Genomic DNA, 20,122 nt, shown 5'->3' on the forward strand with positions numbered 1-20,122 from the left:
CAAGCATCGCATTTGGCATTCCCAGCCAACTACTAACGCCGCCGGTGTAGCATTCCCAGAATGATGGGGCAGGTCCATCCCAGATGTGTCATTCCCAGAATGATGGGGCAGGTCCATCCCAGATGTGTCATTCCCAGAATGATGGGGCAGGTCCATCCCAGATGTGTCATTCCCAGAATGATGGGGCAGGTCCATCCCAGATGTGTCATTCCCAGAATGATGGGGCAGGTCCATCCCAGATGTGTCATTCCCAGAATGATGGGGCAGGTCCATCCCAGAAGTGTCATTCCCAGAATGATGGGGCAGGTCCATCCCAGATGTAGCATTCCCAGAATGATGGAGCAGGTCCATCCCAGATGTAGCATTCCCAGAATTATGAGACAGGGTCCATCCCAGATGTAGCATTCCCAGATTGATGGGGCAGGGTCCATTCCAGATGCCACACATTCATTGAGAATGTCTGTAACAATAAAAGATGAACGCGTTTATGTTCATCTCGCTACAGAGCACACTGCGCACTACCAACGGCTTCCATGCTTCACTCCGAGAGTGCCTCCTGCTGCCAAACCACCTTGAACACTGTTGAAACGCAGTGTTCACCAGTAATAAGTGATAACCACTGTAAGCGAATATTAAAGCGCTTAAAAGTGGTGGGCATTATTGTTATGATTACAGTACAGCAGTCCGTTTTGATACACACGGTGTCACACGTCCACTCTCGTGCAGGCTGTGAACGAACTAGGCACATTGTCTTCAGCTAACGAAGCATCTGCCGCATTATAATTGGGGCACAATGACGGCACAAGGGTGTCTAGCCAGGAATGTCTGGCTGCTTTCCCCTCGCACCAGCACTGCATTCTGTCGCGTGTCTGCGAACCGATAGATGACTGGCCAATGTGACGTAACTTCCGGTGATGCAACGCCTCAATGGAAGGTCGACATTTAGCTCGGGCAAGGGATGTTGAGCAGAAAAAAATGTTCATCACAGTCGTTTTTGATGTTCTCGCCCAGAGCAGTGGCTCATGGTAGTACACAGAGCAACACAAAGCAACGGTCTTGGCAAGACGCACAGTGCCGCGTCGACAACAGAACGATGTTCTGAGGAGCAATTGCTCTGTTGCTGCAACATAAGCGTCACTACATATGGAATTGGGCTTCATATGCGTTGGGCTAAGTAGGGGTTCACTTCTTCCTTGCTAAACTCTTAACTGGCCTAGGAATCCCTTGGGTCAGCCATTGTGATGGCTTGCCATGTTACACCGCTATAGAAATTGTTATTTTTAATCGAGTCTAAAATAAGTGCCAACATTATAGCTGGGGAGCTAATGCTAATAACGCGTAACACCCAGGTGTATAGGGTTTAAATGGGGAATCCTTGTTGTCTTTCAATGGCAGTCATAATATCAGTTGCCTAAAGGCACGTTTTAAATAAGTAAAGCATAACGCTGTTTATAACATTTTTAAAACGTAAGGGACTGCTTTGGCAGTGGTGTATAAAACATATTCTGATAAAACTATACGACGCCTGTCATTATTACCTCAGTATAAATGAATCACGTGGAAGCTGATACATTTGGAAGTTTCTCTCTTCAGATTACAGAGAAAGGGAAACCACTGTGACCATTTTTATTTTCATTGAAATTTGTAACTTTCCTTGAATAAGACCCACAATATTATTGTATTATGCCTGCCGTGTTTGTTTTTAAGAAGGGTCGTAGCCCAGAAAGTTATACTATTGCTTATGTAATAACAAGTGAGGTAGTGATTTCTTTATATGCCATGCACTTGTCATATATATGATGTAACATTGTTATGTAGAGATGCGCTAATTTCCATCATGTGACCTGTACCTAAAGATTAACGTGATCTATAGGGTGTGTCCTTCTTATATTTATACGAGTGACATTTCTGACTTTTTCTGCTGATCTGTTTCTCTCTTTTTTATCCAGTTGAACCTACGGATTACTTCAGGTAAATATTATAAATGTCCATTAAAAAAAACATCCCCAGTGTTTCTTACGCATCCACCTTAGAACCGAATCGCCCATCACCGAATTGTTTATTTTCTCCTCTTTACCCTCCGATACCTTTTACAAATTCAGTCGTTTTCACGCCGCGTCTTCTGTCTCTTCCCATCTTTTCCTCGTGTTTTGTTCCCGAGTTCAGCGTGTTCTGTCTTTCGTTTGACATTGTCTTCCCTTTTAATAGCTCCCTCTTTTCTTTCCTTAACGTCCCTCTTTGCGGTTTCAGATAACTTGTTATCTTTTTCGCGTCTTTGTTCCCCATTTTGAGTGCATCGTCCATTAGAGGTGGTAGTTCATTATGTAAATGGAAATCAATTGAATATTTTTTCTTGTCAAGGAATTTACATTTATTGCTTAGAAGCACTATAAATTCTCCTGCCTCTTGAAGACGATTTGTGATGTTAGCTATCTCGGTTTGTCCTTGTCATTAGAGGCAACGTTCAAGTGTACCTTGCATCTTGCCAGCCGGCGATTACTTTCATGTGTGTAGAATTTGCTGAGGATAAAAACATATCTAACAATCCGGGGTTGTCCGTCAGAATTGCCAATATAATGTATAGCTTTTCCACTTCTGCTTCCATTTTCGTTTTTAAGACCACACTCTGAAGTGAAGACTTTATAACCTTTATATCCACTACAGAATGCATTAATTCACGTATGGATGTGGTGGGTATGAGTAATACACAATAGGATACAGTAGAGTATACTGTGCATACAACACGAGGTGCTGTCGTTAGATTTATACTTGGCAGCGGGCCAATCTGGGAGTGACATTTCTACAGAAACTGTGATGGTTGGATTGCTATAATAAAGCATCTCCATACTGATTATGGCACATATTATTTGGGTATTTCGGTAAACTAACGTATATATGTTCAAAGAAATTAACAAAAAAATACAAAAAACTACGACGTTACGATCGCAACTCAAGAGTTTGTCATCAGGAAGAAAAAAGAGGGGGACAGCTTTTTTCTTCCTGATGACGAACGCTTGTGTTGCGATCGAAACGTCGTAGTTTTTTCGTTATTTTTTTTATTTTCTTTGAACCTATCTACGTGACTTTACCGAAAGAGCCAATGAATATGAATTCCTGCAGTAACGAAAACTTTAAGTCAAGATTATGGCACCTAATAGCGGCAGGGACGTGGAGTTAGCAAACTCCCTGTGGCCTACTCATCGCCTGCCCTCCAAGTTGTTTATTTATTGAGGCTTTTTCAGTAAGAGAGTCAATTATTGAATTCATACTCAATTTAGAAACTCAATACTTACAACAACAAAACATCTCACCGAATTACAACGTTGATCTATAATTTTATAGATGTCTGTGATGGCTGCTACTAAACACGTTGAAGAATTCAATAAAAAATGGACGCACATACTTGTGCATTAAAAAAAATGCGTCGGATATGCTTTGACCATACGTTGTGCCAAATAAAAACACATTTTAACATGTTGAGTTCAGGCACATACAATATATGTCTATCTTTGGACCTATTACTCATTTACAATATATTTAATTGTTTGCTTCTAAAAACAAAACCCCCCGAGTGTGTTATGGTGATAAGGCTGCGTGAGTAAGTTCCAACATGATGGGATACAAATGGTCACTTACAGCTGGCTTTAAAATGTACACATTTTAGTTCATGATAAACGTATACCGGCAAGATGCTCTGTGTATTTACATCCAAAAACTTTAATACGAATAGTAATGTTGTTTATGTGTGGTGAATCTTGAACGTGTCCACTTAATTCCGTCCATATATTACTGCATTACCAACAACAAAGAAAATGCTATTGAAAGTCCGTCCTGTGACAGATCCATTCGTGAATTTGCCACATTCACCGGTTCCATCTGCCACACCTTTTGAAGGTTCATGGTTACTGGCACCTTCGATTAGCGCTGTTGGCTACGTATGGTGCGCACGAAGTTCAACATACGTACGTACTGACACAGAATGCGTTGTACATGCTTGTAATTTCTTTCTGTTTCCTCAGCTGTCCACCGTACAACTGTGATACAGGAGGGCACCTTGGTGGAAAATTGTTTTCCAGACACAGAAGGTATGACATTGAATTGAAGCTACCATGACCAAACCGATACTGAAATATATATCTATATACGTACAGTATATTAATAAAACTCTGTACGACAGAGTTTGAATTTAAACCACTGTAAAAAAAATGTTAGACAAATATAAATAATGTGTTATGAAGTTGAATCTGATATTGCTTATCCACTGATTATGAAAAATAAATTAAGGGTAATATTTGGGTTAGCAAGCGTTAAGAGTGTTTTAGTCTGGTACAGAAAAACTAAGCTGTGATGGTCACTTAACTGGTTGGGAAATGTAGCAGATCATCCGATTCACAATGATAAGTTTGTAAGTTACAATCCCATTTGGGTGTAAACTGTGCCCATGATCTTTCCAGATTTGCTAAATTGAATATCAGTATGAGAAGCCAGAAGTAGTTTTCCTATGGCATAGATGATGAAGCCCGTGACCACAAGTTGCACTTTTAAAAGCATAAAAGTGCAACTTGTGGTACTGCCCCTTTGCCACAATAAAGAGGACCGGTGGCAAATGTTATCTCTGAAAATCAGGGTCAGATTTGGCAATTTCGCGAGTGTTTCTGTGATGTCCCAGTGGGGGCCGGAGGCTCACACACATCATTAGGCAAAGGGAGAGATGACGTTGCCAGGGTTGCCGGGCCTCATTGGATAGAAGACATAGGCACAATCCCTGTGCATTCCAGACAAATGTGTCCTCTGTCAAGGACGCGTGGAGTGTGACCGGATAAACTAACAGGCGTGGATGACCTCTGTGGCGAGCTGCTTATGGAGGGGAGTGATAATAACAATGCGTGAGCCACTCTGCATGACGTCAACGCAACTCCCTTGGACAACGGGACGTGTTGAGTACGCGAGGGCTATTAAGATTTCCGTTGATGGTCTCAAATTATAAGAGTAACCAAGGTTGCACCGATTGTAACGCATATTGGGGAATCTCTCTTCTCGTCATACTGGGGAAGGTGCTGGCGGAAGATTATTCAACATAATTTTGTGAGGCATGCTGAGAATCTTGCTGAGTCCCATTGTGGGTTCAGGCAAAGGATGCCCTCCCACTGGTTAACCATATTGACTCCCTGCGTGCAATGTACACTCATGACCTGATGATTACTGTGCATGCTATCAAGTTAGGGAAACCCTGCTGTTGAACCTGGAGCTTGATTCAATGAGGTGGGATGTTACCATCAGCCCTACGAAATCCAAACACTTCGCCAGACACACTCGCCGTGTTATTCCGCCCGCCTCTTATTGAGGGGCGGCGGCTGTTTAGAGGGTCAAGGACTTCTTTTGCACATTGCAGAATGTTCGTGGGCAACTGGAATTTGGAAGCAGATATCTCGATCTGAATAATCACACAGAATAGCAGCGTCATCCAGGTTTGTTTTTTGGTTTGGCCACGTGTTGGTGGTGGTGGATTTATACTGACATTAACGTCATGAACCCTCTAACGCCCAACAAGGTTGTTACGTTTACAAAGATGTCATTCATAATTGGCCAACGTTTTCATGATCAGATTGTGACTGATAAAGCTCCTCCTCGCTTCGAGCTTCATCAGGCGGTCAGCTCGGACATCGAGCGTGGCCCCTTCACCTCACTCTGTGCTCGAATATCCAGGCCCTGACATTTATACTGGAGGAAATTCTATGAGCTATGAAGCTCTTTTTCACACATGTCCGGTCGACCAATCGCCACAGCGTTGGTCGCTCTTTGTATTTCATAAATAATGTTAATTATCTCCAATAACTTCAAAGAAAACATTGTAAATGGTCTTCAACGGACTGTTATTTCAACGGGCTACTTTAACATTCGTTAATTAATTCAAATATGTTTTCTTCAAAGAGGTCAATTTGATTTCAAAGGACTTAATTTGAACTGGATTCCTGTTGAGCTCTCGTGGCATTATTCTTGTGTGGTTATAGAGACGTTGTTTTTCACAATTTACTTGTCAGGTTACATGTATATTAGTTGCATTGGTTCTGTTGGTTTATAATTGAGCGCAGTTTTTCGTGTAGTTTTATATTCACTTATTATTGATGTGCTACCAAGCAGCGTTTAGTTTGTAACGCTGTGCTCTGTTGAATTGCCCGATGATGCTGGATGCAATTACCAGCGAAACGTCGTACTCAAATTGTAAATGTTGTGGTTTCACGCTTCAACACACCGGTGGGCTAAAGCAGTGAACTATTTGTCTTTTGTCAACGTGACACTTTTTTTTACTGATTGGCCGTGTCGGGTGGTGGAGGGTTACGACACATTTATAAATAACGCGATCTAAACCCAAAAATCGTTGATTATGAACAATATTGGTCGCGAAAGCCTACGTGTTAAACTGAAGTTATTTCTCTCGATCTCAATCGCGTCTCTGACCACCCGCTGACTCTGCATGGGGTGTCCACTCGAGTGAAGTCCGCCCGTGTGTGCGTCCATCCCCATGACACACGTTGCTCTGCCACGGCAGATAGCATCGCCCTGCCAGTGTTGGCTGCGTCCCCGCTGCCCCTTCACACGCACTCACCCCGAGCCACGCTGCCGGTCTGCCCGCCATAGGGAGGGAAGCTCACACGCTGCGTCGTGAGTCGGTGTACGCCTTCTGAGTCCGTCACTGGAAGTTTGTCACGTGTTCTAACAGTTGTTGCACATTATTGGTTGTGCAAAAACCCACTTTGATGTTGTGTTTGGTTAGCACGGATGGGCCACGCACGGTGCGAAAGAAGTTCAACATACGTACGATCCTAGCGTTTCGATTAGCGTTGTCTTTCAAGATTTATATATTTAACCGTAAGTGATTAAAAGTTATCATTAATGCATTGTTTTGTTTTAGAGGCCTTCGTGATCTGTCGCGGGCTAAATCCTTCATATATATTGCAATGCTTGCTGGACGCATTGCATGTCTGCCTCCGAAGCGCTCCGCATCGGAGGCTGTTCTTGCTCGGTGCAGAAGCGTCTTCTTGAGGTTAGTCCGTCCGTTGTGGATGGTGGTGCGAATTCTCTCGTCGGTCCACATCAGCGTGAGTGTTCTGCCTGTGCGCACCGTGTGTGCCATTCTCCACTGAGGTTTGTGCTCAATTGGCACATCCAAGAAGGGGAGTTCACCACTTCCTTTCACTTCCACGGCGAAGTTAATCGCTGGGTGTCAAGAAATGTTCTAATTGTGCCGCGCGTGCGTGTCCCCATGTGGTCAGACAACTCAGTGTGTCATCTGAAAGTAGCCCGTTGAAGTAGAAGTCCATTGAAGCACGGTCGAAATGGATTTCATTGAAGTTGTTCGAGATAATTTACGTATTAAAAGCATCAAAGCCAGAATTACAAAGGAGCGGGAGTGACCCCCCCCCCCCTAAGTAGCGACAGCCGGTGACGTTTATGGAGGATTCTCGAGCACCGACCAAGCTCAAAGCCGTTGGAGAGAAACGTCGCCGTTCGTTGGAATCCGGTTCAGTCACGAAAAGTCGGAAAGCCTCCAGTGAGGAGAAGCTTTATCGGTCACAATCTCATCATCAACACACTGGGCACCAATACGTGAGATATCTGTAAGCGTGACAATCTTGTAGGGTGGTGGAGGGTTCATGACAAGGATGTCGGCATGAAGTCACCACCAACACATGGCCGATACCGCAAACAAATATGGGCCATTTGCTGCATTGGCTACGAAAAACCCTCGAGTTGAGTTCGAAGTGACATTATGTGTGTGACCGTGAGTCTGCGAGAGCGCGTGGGCACGAGGAGATGACGTGAGCACGAGGAGATGACGTGCCTGAGAGGACGGTTGGCTACGTACGGTGTGAAAGAAGTTCAACGTACATGCAATGAACGTTGGCTAGGACACATTGCTTTTGAAAATCGCTCTTAGGAAGATTAGTTAAAGAAGTATTAAAACGAAATTAAGATGATTAGTATGTAAACAGACAAGGATATATGTAGTTAATTAAACTTCTGTGTAATTATACTTATTTAACAATTAATTATATCTTCATGGGCTTTCTATACATAACATTACGTATACACATGTTATTGTAATATTCCTCATAATATTTTATATTTCTTTGGACAGGAATAATCAACATCCTTTATTTAGCCAAAATAACCATTACGATTCCAGAGCAGCTGCTCTACGCAAAGAAATGGCCAAAGATGAACTTACACAGTCCCATAATGTAGTAGAGTACAACGTTGCACATCGTTGCAAGCAAATGATAGTTCAACTTTGGGGTACAATTTCGGAGCGCCACAGCGGTGAGATGTTAACTACCTCGCCTGGTATACAGGAGGTCATGGGATCGATCCCAACCTTGACGCCTGCTGCTGTATATTTGGAGTTTGCGTGTTCTCCCTGTGGTCGCGTGGACTTTTCTCCGGGTCCTCCGGTTTTTCTCACCACATTTAGAATCAACATCGCGCGTTTAGAGTGTTTGGCCGCTATCAATTTCCACGTGATGATAAGCGGCTTCATTGAGCTATCATTTATGGTCAGGTAGCTTCTGAAACAGAGCTATATAGCTCAGTGGGTCTTACCGAGTCAAATAGAAATAGCGAACTTAGATTAGCAATAGGACACCATTGCAGCAACTTTGTGTATTTACCAACAGGCCAGAAACCGTCTCTTTTGCATGGAGACCAAGGATGTGAGAGTAGTTACCGGAGGACGGATATTTCGTTGAATAATTAAGTCGGAGGTACAGCTTTATAAATTTATAATTTGAGCTTCAACACCATTCCACAATCAACGGCCTCCCCTTTCAAAAGCCAGGCCCCGCCACAGCAGCAGCAGCAGAGGCCGTTTTGGTAAATCTCCGAAAATGCCACCGATGTGGTGACGGTGACGCTCCCGGTGAGCTGGGCGCCAACGCGGCCCCCACGGAGGTGACAGCGCAGAAAGCGAATTCCAAAAAAAGAAACCCCCCCACCTCCTCCTCCTCCGTCAAGCCCCCCCACCCACTCCCGCCGCGCCTGCGTGTGGACGCGTTTGACCGCGGTCGTGGTGACGCGGAAGGCCACGGCTACATTCCCGTGGCTGCCGTTGATTTCCCCCATCGTGCACACCGCGCGTCAATTGATGTCTGCCTCTCCCTAAGCCAGCCGCGCGCTAAAATAAGCACCTCGTGCAGTCTGTTACCATCACCACGAGGGATACGATGGCAGGACTTCGCCACGGATCCCATGTGTAACGCGTTGGCCATTACAGTTGCTCTCGAACGCCGCTATTCCCGGCAGTCTAACGGGGTTAAAAGGCGAACCCTCTGCGTGTGCACACGTGGGTGCGCTGCATCTGTGAACGCATTCGTCTGTGCGCGTACGTGTACACGTGCGTACGCGCGCAGGCAGGCGGTGTTAACAGGATTCATTTTTCGATGTCTTACGTAAGGGCAAACGAGGTTTGGAATTTGCCGGGGTGGATTAGTGTCGTTCTTACTGACCAATCACACGCCTCACCACATTTGTCTCCCAGAGCTGTCAATTATAGCTTTGGGTACCTTTATTTATTTATTTATATTAAAGCCGAGGTGACCTATGGCGTATCCTTGCACCGTATTGCAGCCAATTAGACAGCAAACGGGACGGATCGTATCTGGGTTTTTTTTACTGCTAATTAGAGATACACTCATCAGGGTCACTGAAAATCCTCATAATCACTACGCTACGAGAAATCCCAGAATTGCTGTTGTACGCACAGTACAACAGTTCGTTCAGGACAATAGCGCCCGGTGTCTTACATAAGCACCAAATAAGACAAAGGTGATTCTGTTTAGGCATGATTTGAAAATGAGGAACATTACATGGATTTAAAAGATTGTGTGTGTTGTATAAGAGTCTACTTTGTATTCAACGCCACAAGAAGCCAGATTTTGTTATCCTGTAACGTGCGTCATATGGAGTAACTAAACCCTGCCACCGAAATGTGGAATTGGCTAAGGGCCTTTGCATTATTTGGTGCCCTTGAGATTTGACAGTCGACAATGCACCGTGATAATCATCACGCACGTGTGTTCCGGATTGCTTGATATCTCAATTATCGGGACTAAATCCGAAACGAGTAACGGCTAGCCTTGCCCATTAATGCCACCGACCGCTTGAATGTCTAGCCGCCTCTGCAGGAACATCCCCACGTCGCCACGTATTGTGTTTTGTTCCATGAGTGGGCGAGAGTACGTGTCACTGTACACCCTGGCGGCGGTGCGGAGTCTGCCTCCGCTCAGCGCGCCGAGACTCTCCGCTCAAGGTCAAGGAACGCGAAACCTCCCATTGAACGTTTCCACAGCGGTCCCTTTGGAGAATGTGGGCAGCATCACAGCGTATGGCAATCATTATTTATTTAGACCCCCCCCAAAATAATTTTATTTAGCCAGTAATTGCGGGGTCCTTAATTCGGTGACGTTTAACCAACACCCAACGACGTTGCACGGCATTAGCTTTCGCGACTTTGTAAACGCCAAATGAATTGCGTTTTATTTTACGCTCCCCTGTTTCACGTACGTATACGACTGCCCCTCTGTTTATGATCAGCCCCTCTGTTTATGATCAGCCGCACGCAAATCCCCGCTGCACTAACGAAAAGAGCCTCTCGCAGGCGGGCAGGGCAGGGCATCATGTGGCGCACTGTGCCATGCGCACGCTCGTGCCAGCTCTCTCTCTCTGCTGCTGCTGATGATGCCACCATTTGCTCTCGAAGCAACGGCGCTGCGAATTCATTCGCACCTCCGATTTGCACCGGTTGGCTACGTACGGTGCGAAAGAAGTTCGACACGCAGACATACATAGCACAGCGGCCACGGAACGAATAAAAACACATCGTGAGCGCCGAGAAGAATTTTCACAGCTCCATCGCGCTCATCCCTGCACCCCCCCCTCCTCTCTTGTTCCTCCGGTTTAGCTCCCCCCTCCCTTCTCTTAAGCCCCCCCACTATCCCTGCCCCCCCCGTTATAAACCTGGAGGGAACCACACGAGGAACTGTTTCCGCATGTAGGGAGTCATTTCCTCGTTATGCCCCTATACCCGGCAGCCGTGCAGAGTGGTTCTCTCTCCTCCACAATTGCAGTGGCTCTCAATTCGATTCAAGAGATTCATTATTTTGACCTCTTACTAAAGAAATGTTTTTTTCTTCTTACCCCAGTTTATTCCCGGCTGTGTTACCAGTATCATGCCATACGTTGAATTCGCATCTTTTGCAGAGCAGTGAAATGTTTTTTTTTTGTTCGAGAACGTCCTGCCGAAGTGGATATCACAGAGTTACTTTTGAGACACCTTCAAGTGACCCTCTGGTCCACAGATTAGGGGGCAGCACCCCCCCCCCACCCCACTCTGCCACTGACATTAATGTCCGTCGCACGAGTAAGACCGATTTTTTTTTTATACTCAGAGGTGAAACTTAGCCCAATTCAGCGCGTGATGTTTTGAGTGCAAGGGCATTGTCACGAATATCGTCGTCGCTCTCACACAAGGGGTTGCGAAACACAACACTGATAATATACTCGAGTTAAGTCTGTCAAGCGCGCATTTTCATCATCATCGTAGCGCTGATGTATGCTCGCTTAATGTTGCGTCAAATCCAAGTTATTTGAGCTGCAGTTTCCCACTGTTTTGCCATTTAGTAAATCTCTAAAGGCTGATATCATACAACTTGTGACCGGTTATGTGTTGTTGTTTTTTAAGTTGGTGTGGACTTTTCACAGCGTAATAAGCTGCATGCATGGGAGCGTATCGCGTGAGCCAGACAGGCCCCTTCTGGATGATGGGCTGGCTGACACGTTAACAAGTGGCCTTTTCCCAAAATGACAAGTTGAACACCGTGTATACCGATAGACTTGTCAATTTAAATTCTGCATGACACTTGGGGTGTTTTAATGGGAATAGAACATTTAGACCTCGGTTTCATTCTTTAAAATATTTTCAAGGATGTGGCATGATGGAACACGCTCAGTCAAATATTAGAGGACTACACAATGCCAACTTTCAGCAACTCTCCCCTCTTAGTCAACGACGATCACCACAAACGAACCACAAAACCTTGCTGATCTTATTCTTGGTTCGTTCGGTAAAGTCACATAGAAGGGAAATAATAAAGTAATAAAAATAAAACATAATTAGATAAAATTCTCACCTTTATCTTATTACTATAAAAGTGAGAATTTTATCTTATTATGTTTTATTATTTTATTATTTCCCTTCTACGTGACTTTACCGAAAGAACCAAGCATATGAATCCCTGCAGTCACGAAAGCTTTAAATAAAAACCTTGCTGATCTTGTCAAGGACCATCATCCCGTTATGCAAACTCCGGTCATCCTCTTTGCAGCTTTGGCCTATCCATCGAACAAAGATGGCCACCGCATTCACTTACGTCATCTAGATTGAAAACTCATTGCTTTAGAACTGCTTTTTGTGCTTAGTTTGTTGTGCTTCAACTGCACTTGTGATTAGCACGGTTGGCTATGTACAGTGCAAATGAAGGTCAACGTGCATACATATTTCAGCATTGCCAAAGAGTGTCTCGGGCACACTGGTTAGAAGCCAACATTATTTTTCTTTCCCACTGCAACACGATGATCGTCAATATGTTACAGTATGAGTACAACTGTCTTCCCAAGTTACTTTGAAGAAGCCTTCCGTTGTGGCGCGCATTCCCTTCGGACAAAGCCGCACGTTACTTTCGACAAGACTTAACTAATTAATCATCCTTAATCTGTCATCATCAGCAGCAATAATGGATGATGGCTTCCCCAACGCCGACACCATCCATCACGGTCTTGCGATGCCAAGAACGTCTCGCTCCTGCTCATGAGCTCGTCCAGGGGTCGGCAACCAAAATAATAAGAAGAGACAATTTCTTTTCGAATTCGATCAGAAACTCAACGCTTCAAGAGCCGCTAATGTACGCGGTGAGTACAAGACGACATTGGTCCTTTACGAATAACACGTCACGACGAAGCAGAGCTGAAGGAGCCACGTTCGGCTCCGGGGCCGTAGGTTGCCGACCCCTGGGCTCGTCTCGTCTCCACGGTGCTTGTCCCGTCACACAATTGTGTTCCCGCCTTTGTCTGCCATTCCGTCACCAGCCTTGTCCATCGACCAGCACCGTTTCCCTTGCCCAAGCCCACTTACTTTCCTTCACGGTTTGATGCCTCCAAGTTGCGTTTGTTCTCGGGTCTATGTGTTCCCCTTGAGCTACCATTCCCAGCGTGCACCCCTCTCCATGTTTCTCGGCATACTTTTGAGTTTTGCTTCTATAGTTTTATTTTTCCGTGTCCATGTTTCTGATCCGTATGCATCACAGCAGGGGGAGGGAGATGCCAACCGACCACGAGAGTGAGTCGGAATGAGGGGGTTTCCCGCCACCAACTACGTGCCTAAGCCGAACCCTAGAACAGAACCGCATGGAAATTAAATACCACCGTGCCTCGCTTTTGCATGAGTACGAAAAGGAAGCTTAACGCATCCATCGTTCGTCTACGTGCACAAATTTCAGAGACGTTGACTGTATAGGCAAAACAAAATATCTGAGAAAACGATGTAAAATGATCGTGCACTTTAAATAGTGTTACACGACGATCACAAATGTCACAGTATTATTCACTCATCGATTCTCCTGTGCGGCACGTGTACAGCGTCTTTTGTATTCTTTGTCCCGTTTTTTTTTTGCTCAGTCCGATTATCCCATTATCATTGTCTGATCGTCGTTTGCACGCATTCAGAATCACGTGTTCTTCGCCGGATGCGGCTGTTGTAAGCGTAAGAATTCACTGTACTTGGAAGAAATGGATGCATCGTCACCCTCGTGCTTCGACGAGGCAGAAAAACCCGAGCCACTGCCGGGTCTCCTGTTGCAGACAGATTCATTAATCAGAGCCCGCAGCAGAGATGCGCACTTCCCTTCCCCAAGAGCTCTTCTCAGACCAAGGCTATCAATAACTGATGATCTCTAGTTAGGTGAAACCAGCGTGTTATTTACACATACTATTAAAGCTCTTACATGTGAAATGATGTGCAGGTAAATTACATATTTATAATAATTATTGTCCATGTATATATTTTTTTCACCACCTGGTTATGTAATGGGTTCATTTGATCCTTACGGCGGTATCCCGGGGTACCAAATAATACAAAATGGCCGAGGCAATTAAATATGTTACTTCTGGGACATTTTTTTGTTTCCAGGGGTGGACTTCACTCCGCGACTGGGGTACCAATCAATCCGAAATCAGTGCCACACACCGCGATGTCGAAACGCCAATCATTAGCATAAAAAATCCGTTATCAAAAATTTCAACTTTGAATAGTGCATCGTGCACAGCTCGTCGAGATGAGTCGATTGCCGCATCGCCGACCATCAACAGACTACAAATGACTGCATCACGGACATTATGTGAGAGCCGGGGTACTATGGTACCCCGTGATACCGCCATAAGGTTCATTTAATCTGGACTCTAACATTACCAACGATACACTTTAAATGCCAAAAGTATTGCAACATGGAAAAAAAACACCCCATAATTTTATAAAATGTGCTTCTAAACAAAATCAACCCAATGCTACGAATTATGTTTACTCATTACAATTATAAACGTAATGCGATTGGGTAGGATACGTTGTGTTTTATCTTCAATATAATCATCTTCTCGCACATGCAAATGCGATTCAAGACGCATTTGGCCACGCATTCCCAATAATTCACTTGGCAAATCCCATCCCTTTAAAATGGCTGCCCGGGAAGTGTGGTTTGGAGTGGGGGAGTGAAAGAGATCACGGGAGAGAGAGAGAGACGCTACCTCGGGGGATCCATGACGACGGTTGGTTATTCCTTGGCTCTGGCAGACAGTGTTGCCGTGTTGTGTGAACCTTTAATGAGCCATTTGAGACGTAACCGATCGAGGTAATTTATAAAGATAAATTTGCGAAAAAATACATTTCCGCCCGTGCAGTACTGAGCCGATCGTGAAGGTCATGAACCCGTGACATGTTTTGGACGTGTCGGTAATCTTAGAATGTGGCTGTGCTTCAAAGTTGTAAAAACAAGTGCTTAAATATGCTTCGTAAAGGAACAATTTGCTTACTATATACTGTATTCATATCAAGCGGATATGAACGTGCAAGCCATGTACACATATAAAGCATTGGTGAAATCTCTACACTGGACATATTTATACAGTAACCAGTAACTAACAAGTATATCACCCGAATGCCACATTTACTTATATCTATTTAATATATGCTGAATAATAATGAGGCATTTAAAATGAATATACATCTATGAACCGTTGATTGGCTTTCACAATGACGTGAGCGTTTTCTTGTTAGTATTCAGATGTTTTTCTCACTATGCAAGTGGAACTTCATGTACGGAGTATGGACACATCTGAGGACTAATTTGTGCATTGGCAAAAGAGGTCACGAAGAATATCCTCACCCTTCAAGTGTCCAAAAAGTCCTGATTTGTCACGCAAACGCACATAAACACACACGCGCAAACGCACGTACGCACACACGCACGCACGTACGCACACACACGCACGTACACACACACACACGTACACACACGTACACACACACGTACACACACACACGTACACACATGCACGTACACACACACGCACGTACACATTTCGGGCGAGATTCACGTCGTGCCTAAATTACTGGAACCCACAGAAAAGTGCCTCGATGGTTTTCCACTATTGTCGGTGACTCGAGACATTTTAACATTTTGTTACAAATTCAACAGACAAACACGAAACCCAACCTCCCCCCCCCCCCCCCCATCGACATTAGAATCTGGACCTCTATGTTTGATACCGCTTCGATGAGGCTGAAAAGCAGGGATGAAACACGCGCCGACTAAAAAACATGTGCACGCACATATATAACATACTTAGGGTAGGTGCTGTATGTATAAACGTGGGTGAGCTATGCCAGTGACAGGCGACTTATCACGAGGTATTGGGTTCAAATTCAGGCCAATATTCGACTCCGCACATCATCCCTCTGAGCTGGGCGAGGGTTCACAGCACAATGTAAAGTACCACAGTCAGCGTTGCACGGATGAAAGCCTGGTCCCTGGCGGAGTAATGTGGAATGCACACCACTGGTACTCGTCTGCTCATTTTGAGATTCCTAAAATCCCAAAAGGCACAGAGGTTGTGGGACGCAAGGCCATTGGCAGCAAGGTTATAATGGGCGTCGGTCGTTTAATCGGTCAGTCTAGTCACAGTCGACTCTGGACAAGACATTACATTATCATAGAACATACAGTGGAAGCTGGATATAAGCGCTCCTACTATTAGCATAGTTCTGATACAAGCAACACAGGTGCATGTTACACTCGTGGGGAGAGGGCAAAAGGACAACTTCTGATACAATCATTCGCCAGATATCAGCAGGCTGAGCCTCGCTTCCAAGGGGCGCGCGTGTATCCAGCTTCTACTTAACTCTACAAAAACTTCAGTATGGGCACGTGTGTGTCTGTGCTCAATTAAGTGAGCGTAGTTGTGTGCACTGGTTACAAACACACCGCCTCACCTTTTTCTCGCCTGGCTTTATCATAATTTTATCCCAGATGACACTCGTCACTACCAAGCAAAACATCTTCCTCCGCGTGGCAAAAAACCCCTCATTTTCACACAGGCTGGGAGGGGGGGTTTCTTCTGAAGGGGGCACTTGTCCCTTCATGGGGCAAGGCACGTTGTCCCTTCACGGCAATTGCCCCTCGAGAAGAATAAGTGTTCAAAAGAGGCACGAGGAACGTCACGGTGCAATGTTGTCTCCGCTGAACCCGGACATGTCCTCTCGCAAGGGCAAGTGAATCCTGTGGAAGGGCTGTGCACAGCTTGACCAAGCCTGTGATAAAGAGCTTCGTAGCTCATCGGATTCCTCCAGTGTAAATGCATATTCTGATTCTGAAACTTAACAAGCTCACTAAACATCAGTGAGGGAATTGCCAACACCGCTGGCACCAATCATTCCCATCGCTTCCTTGGTGCCGCCAGAGCCCACAGCTGTTATGCAGATGATGCCAAAATGCCAAAGTTCACTTTAGAATTTGGAATTAGGCCTTCCCCTTAATCACGTACCTTTGGGTACCGCCTACAATGCGTGGCTCAGTCACGTGCTCTCTCCTGACCTGCACACGTGCCCAGACACCTTCCCTGGAATCCTCATTACATATATCCGTCTTGAGCTACCGTACCCTTTCCCGTTCCTCTTGGCATGTAATGCTATGATAATAGCATTCACATGGTCCTACGGCAACATTTTCCTATTCCATGCGGCCAAGATTACTTTCCACATTGCCGGCAGCATTTTGGTGGCCACCATCTGTCTCAGTGGTAATACTGCTCACTCCCGTTCCCTACCAAGTTGCAGCTGTTTCTATTGTTGTTGTGACTTCTCATATGGTTATATTCTCTCCGGCTTCTCATTATTGTTCACCTTTGGACAATTACTGCTTCCCTTACTGCTTGACGCTTTTCAGTAACTTTCTTGAGTCTGCCAAACCTCCAAGACTTCCTCCGTCTCCAAGAAACCTGTGCAGCTCGTAACCCCTACATTCTTTGAACGTACGTCCTCCATCGTGTAGTCTTGGCAACTTCAGAATGTCTCCCACACTGTCTTTCAGCAATGCCTTCAGTGGTTCTGCTTTGATTATTGTGGAGTAGTTGGATGTTCTTATCCTGGCTCCTGAGGTTTTGGCTGAGATGGATCCACTGGGATAACAAGCCTCCTTCATTAAAGCTTTACATTCAAGTGCTCAGTTACTATTGGATGATGCGGCCTGGTCTGTCTGTGTTTTTTTAAAGTATGGAAATCCTGCATAAATTCACTCGAGTACATATCTTGCCCGCATTATCCAGAGGAACAGATCGCCAAACTCAAGCAGTATCTATGCAACTGGCACTGACCTGCGATGTGTTGGAATTCACGTATTATAATCAGGAGGACAACAATATGCGCTTCCAATGCCCTGCACCCCTCCGTCTGAAGGCACAGAGCAGAGGCTTCTTCCCACATTAAGGTCTTCATTGTGCAACGGTTGGAGTCGTTCCCAATTCCCCGCTTGGAGAGCAATGGATCATAGAAATACCGATAGGGGTGACTTCGTGCCGATCCAAGAGACCGTTCCACGAGAGTGAAGATCCTACGCCACGTGATAGGAAAGCAACAGCAGCAGCATTCCCTGGGCTGCAGGTATTTTACTGCTATGGTGCCTGCAGGGTGGAGCATTCCAAGGGTACAACCACAGCTCTATCATGGCTGTCACGGATTGACACTTTACCGTAAAGAGTTAGGTTTGGGAAGGGAGCTTGCTTCGACGGGGGGGGGGGGGGGTGTTGCCTTTGGGTTATTTTCAGATGGTGGTGGATTGTGCTACGCGCCTTCTGTACGTACACATGCTTTCACACATTCGACTTTCTTTTTGAAGAAGAAACGTGACGTGATCCCGTTCCTTAACTTCCTCCGAGTAAAAGCTAAATTTGCAACTGCATGTTGATTACAACTGCAACTTTTTACGGAGTCGGATTTGTAAAACTGCAGTGAATGGCATTGCAAGAATGCAACTGAGCTGCGATGAAAAGCGAGCATGGGCATTTCTGCGGGAGCTTAGCCATCATGGTATGTGGTTTGACGTTGGGTAACGTGGCAGAGATGATACAGCAGTTTGGGCATGAGTCACTAATTTGCCCTTTGAAAGGAAGGCGTGCACGTAATGTATTGCCCAATTTGCTAGCAGTGAGTTTAAAATTAACTTAAGAATCAGCAAAGTGTCCAGGACCGAGCTTGAAAGTTTCCACTAAACTGCTGGGACCATGGACAATCGCATCAGTTCTCGGGGAGAGTTCAATTACGAAAGGGTTCCAGACATCCAATCCTAGGCACAAGAGAGGCTTCTGCAGTGGGTAACATGACAGGTTTCAGTCGTGGGTATAACAGAAGAGCTCTAATTTTATTTTATTGAAGGATAAACTTGAGTGTCATTGTGAGACATTCTCAACGTTCAAATCATAATTTTGGAATTTATTATCCATGGAGAGCATATCTATCATAAAAAGCAAATAGCCTTAAACAGCCTTGTGGCATGCCAAATCCTATACGGACTGGATTACAGAGTTTTCAGCAACGAGATTTTATGTATCTGGAAAATTATTCTGTATGTATATTCAAATGACATGGTAGCATACATACATAATCAGGAGGACAACATGCTACATTATTTCGCACCATGCACCAACGGTGCTAATCGGAGGCGCAGGGGAAAGACAACAAACTAAACAGTGTTTGTATGTCCCGCTATCAGTCCGGTTTCGATGAGACAGAGCAATGGGACAAGTTGTGCGTCCGATCGGGTGTGAGCAGAGTGGATCAGGGGCTGATGTGCACCTGCTCCTATTTGATTTGGTATTTTGAACAGTAACAAAGTGACACTCATGACAGATCACCTGACTCTGAGTAGTAAAAGTGACGCGCGTCTCTGTGGGCGTTGCGAGCCGGTGTGAGGTTTGTGTCTCCTGCTTGGCAATCAAAAAGCTTGGAGTTTTGAAACAGGGCTCACACTTAGTATTGCACCGTATGTTGGTTTAAATTAAAAAAGAATACTCAGTTATACATACGAATATGTATAACTGAGATCATTTCAACCACAATGTGTTTTTTTACCGTTTAAAATAGTGAAACAGTGTACTATTCCAAGTTGGGTTGTCAACTCAAACCTGCTGGGAATGTTTCCAAGAGATGTACAGTAACGCATTGAGCAGAGCAACAGTCTTGGCTTGGGATGTTTCTTCCACTAATCGCGGTGTCTTTGATGAGTCGCTTCAGAATTGCTGTTTCAGTGCAGTAAAATTCCATTGGCAATACCTTTCGCACTGACACGACATCTTGAGAATTAGAAACACAGTCTGATGTCAAGACGTAGGCAACCGAGTGCGATTGTCGGTGGTGGCAGCCCACATCAGTTGTGAGATATACCTGAACCAGTGCTAACCTAAATTTCGATTTAAAGCTTTCGTGACTGCAGGGATTCATCTTCTTGGTTCTTTCGGTAAAGTCACG

At 45.0% G+C, this 20,122-nt stretch overlaps 1 protein-coding gene across 1 annotated transcript in view; it reads left to right on the top strand.

Moving 5' to 3' along the window:
* The first annotated feature begins 475 nt into the window (after positions 1 to 475).
* LOC144718555 (myelin transcription factor 1-like) overlaps positions 476 to 20,122 on the top strand; it is a 112,707-nt gene continuing 93,060 nt past the window's right edge. The window contains exons 1-3 of the mRNA XM_078593925.1: positions 476 to 581; positions 1,950 to 1,971; positions 4,020 to 4,085. Coding sequence (XP_078450051.1) covers positions 476 to 581; positions 1,950 to 1,971; positions 4,020 to 4,085 — 194 coding nt within the window. The remainder of the gene's footprint in view (positions 582 to 1,949; positions 1,972 to 4,019; positions 4,086 to 20,122) is intronic.

This window comes from Lampetra planeri, chromosome 5 (genome assembly GCF_965212315.1).
Source record: "Lampetra planeri chromosome 5, kcLamPlan1.2.h2, whole genome shotgun sequence".
Taxonomy (NCBI): domain Eukaryota; kingdom Metazoa; phylum Chordata; class Hyperoartia; order Petromyzontiformes; family Petromyzontidae; genus Lampetra; species Lampetra planeri.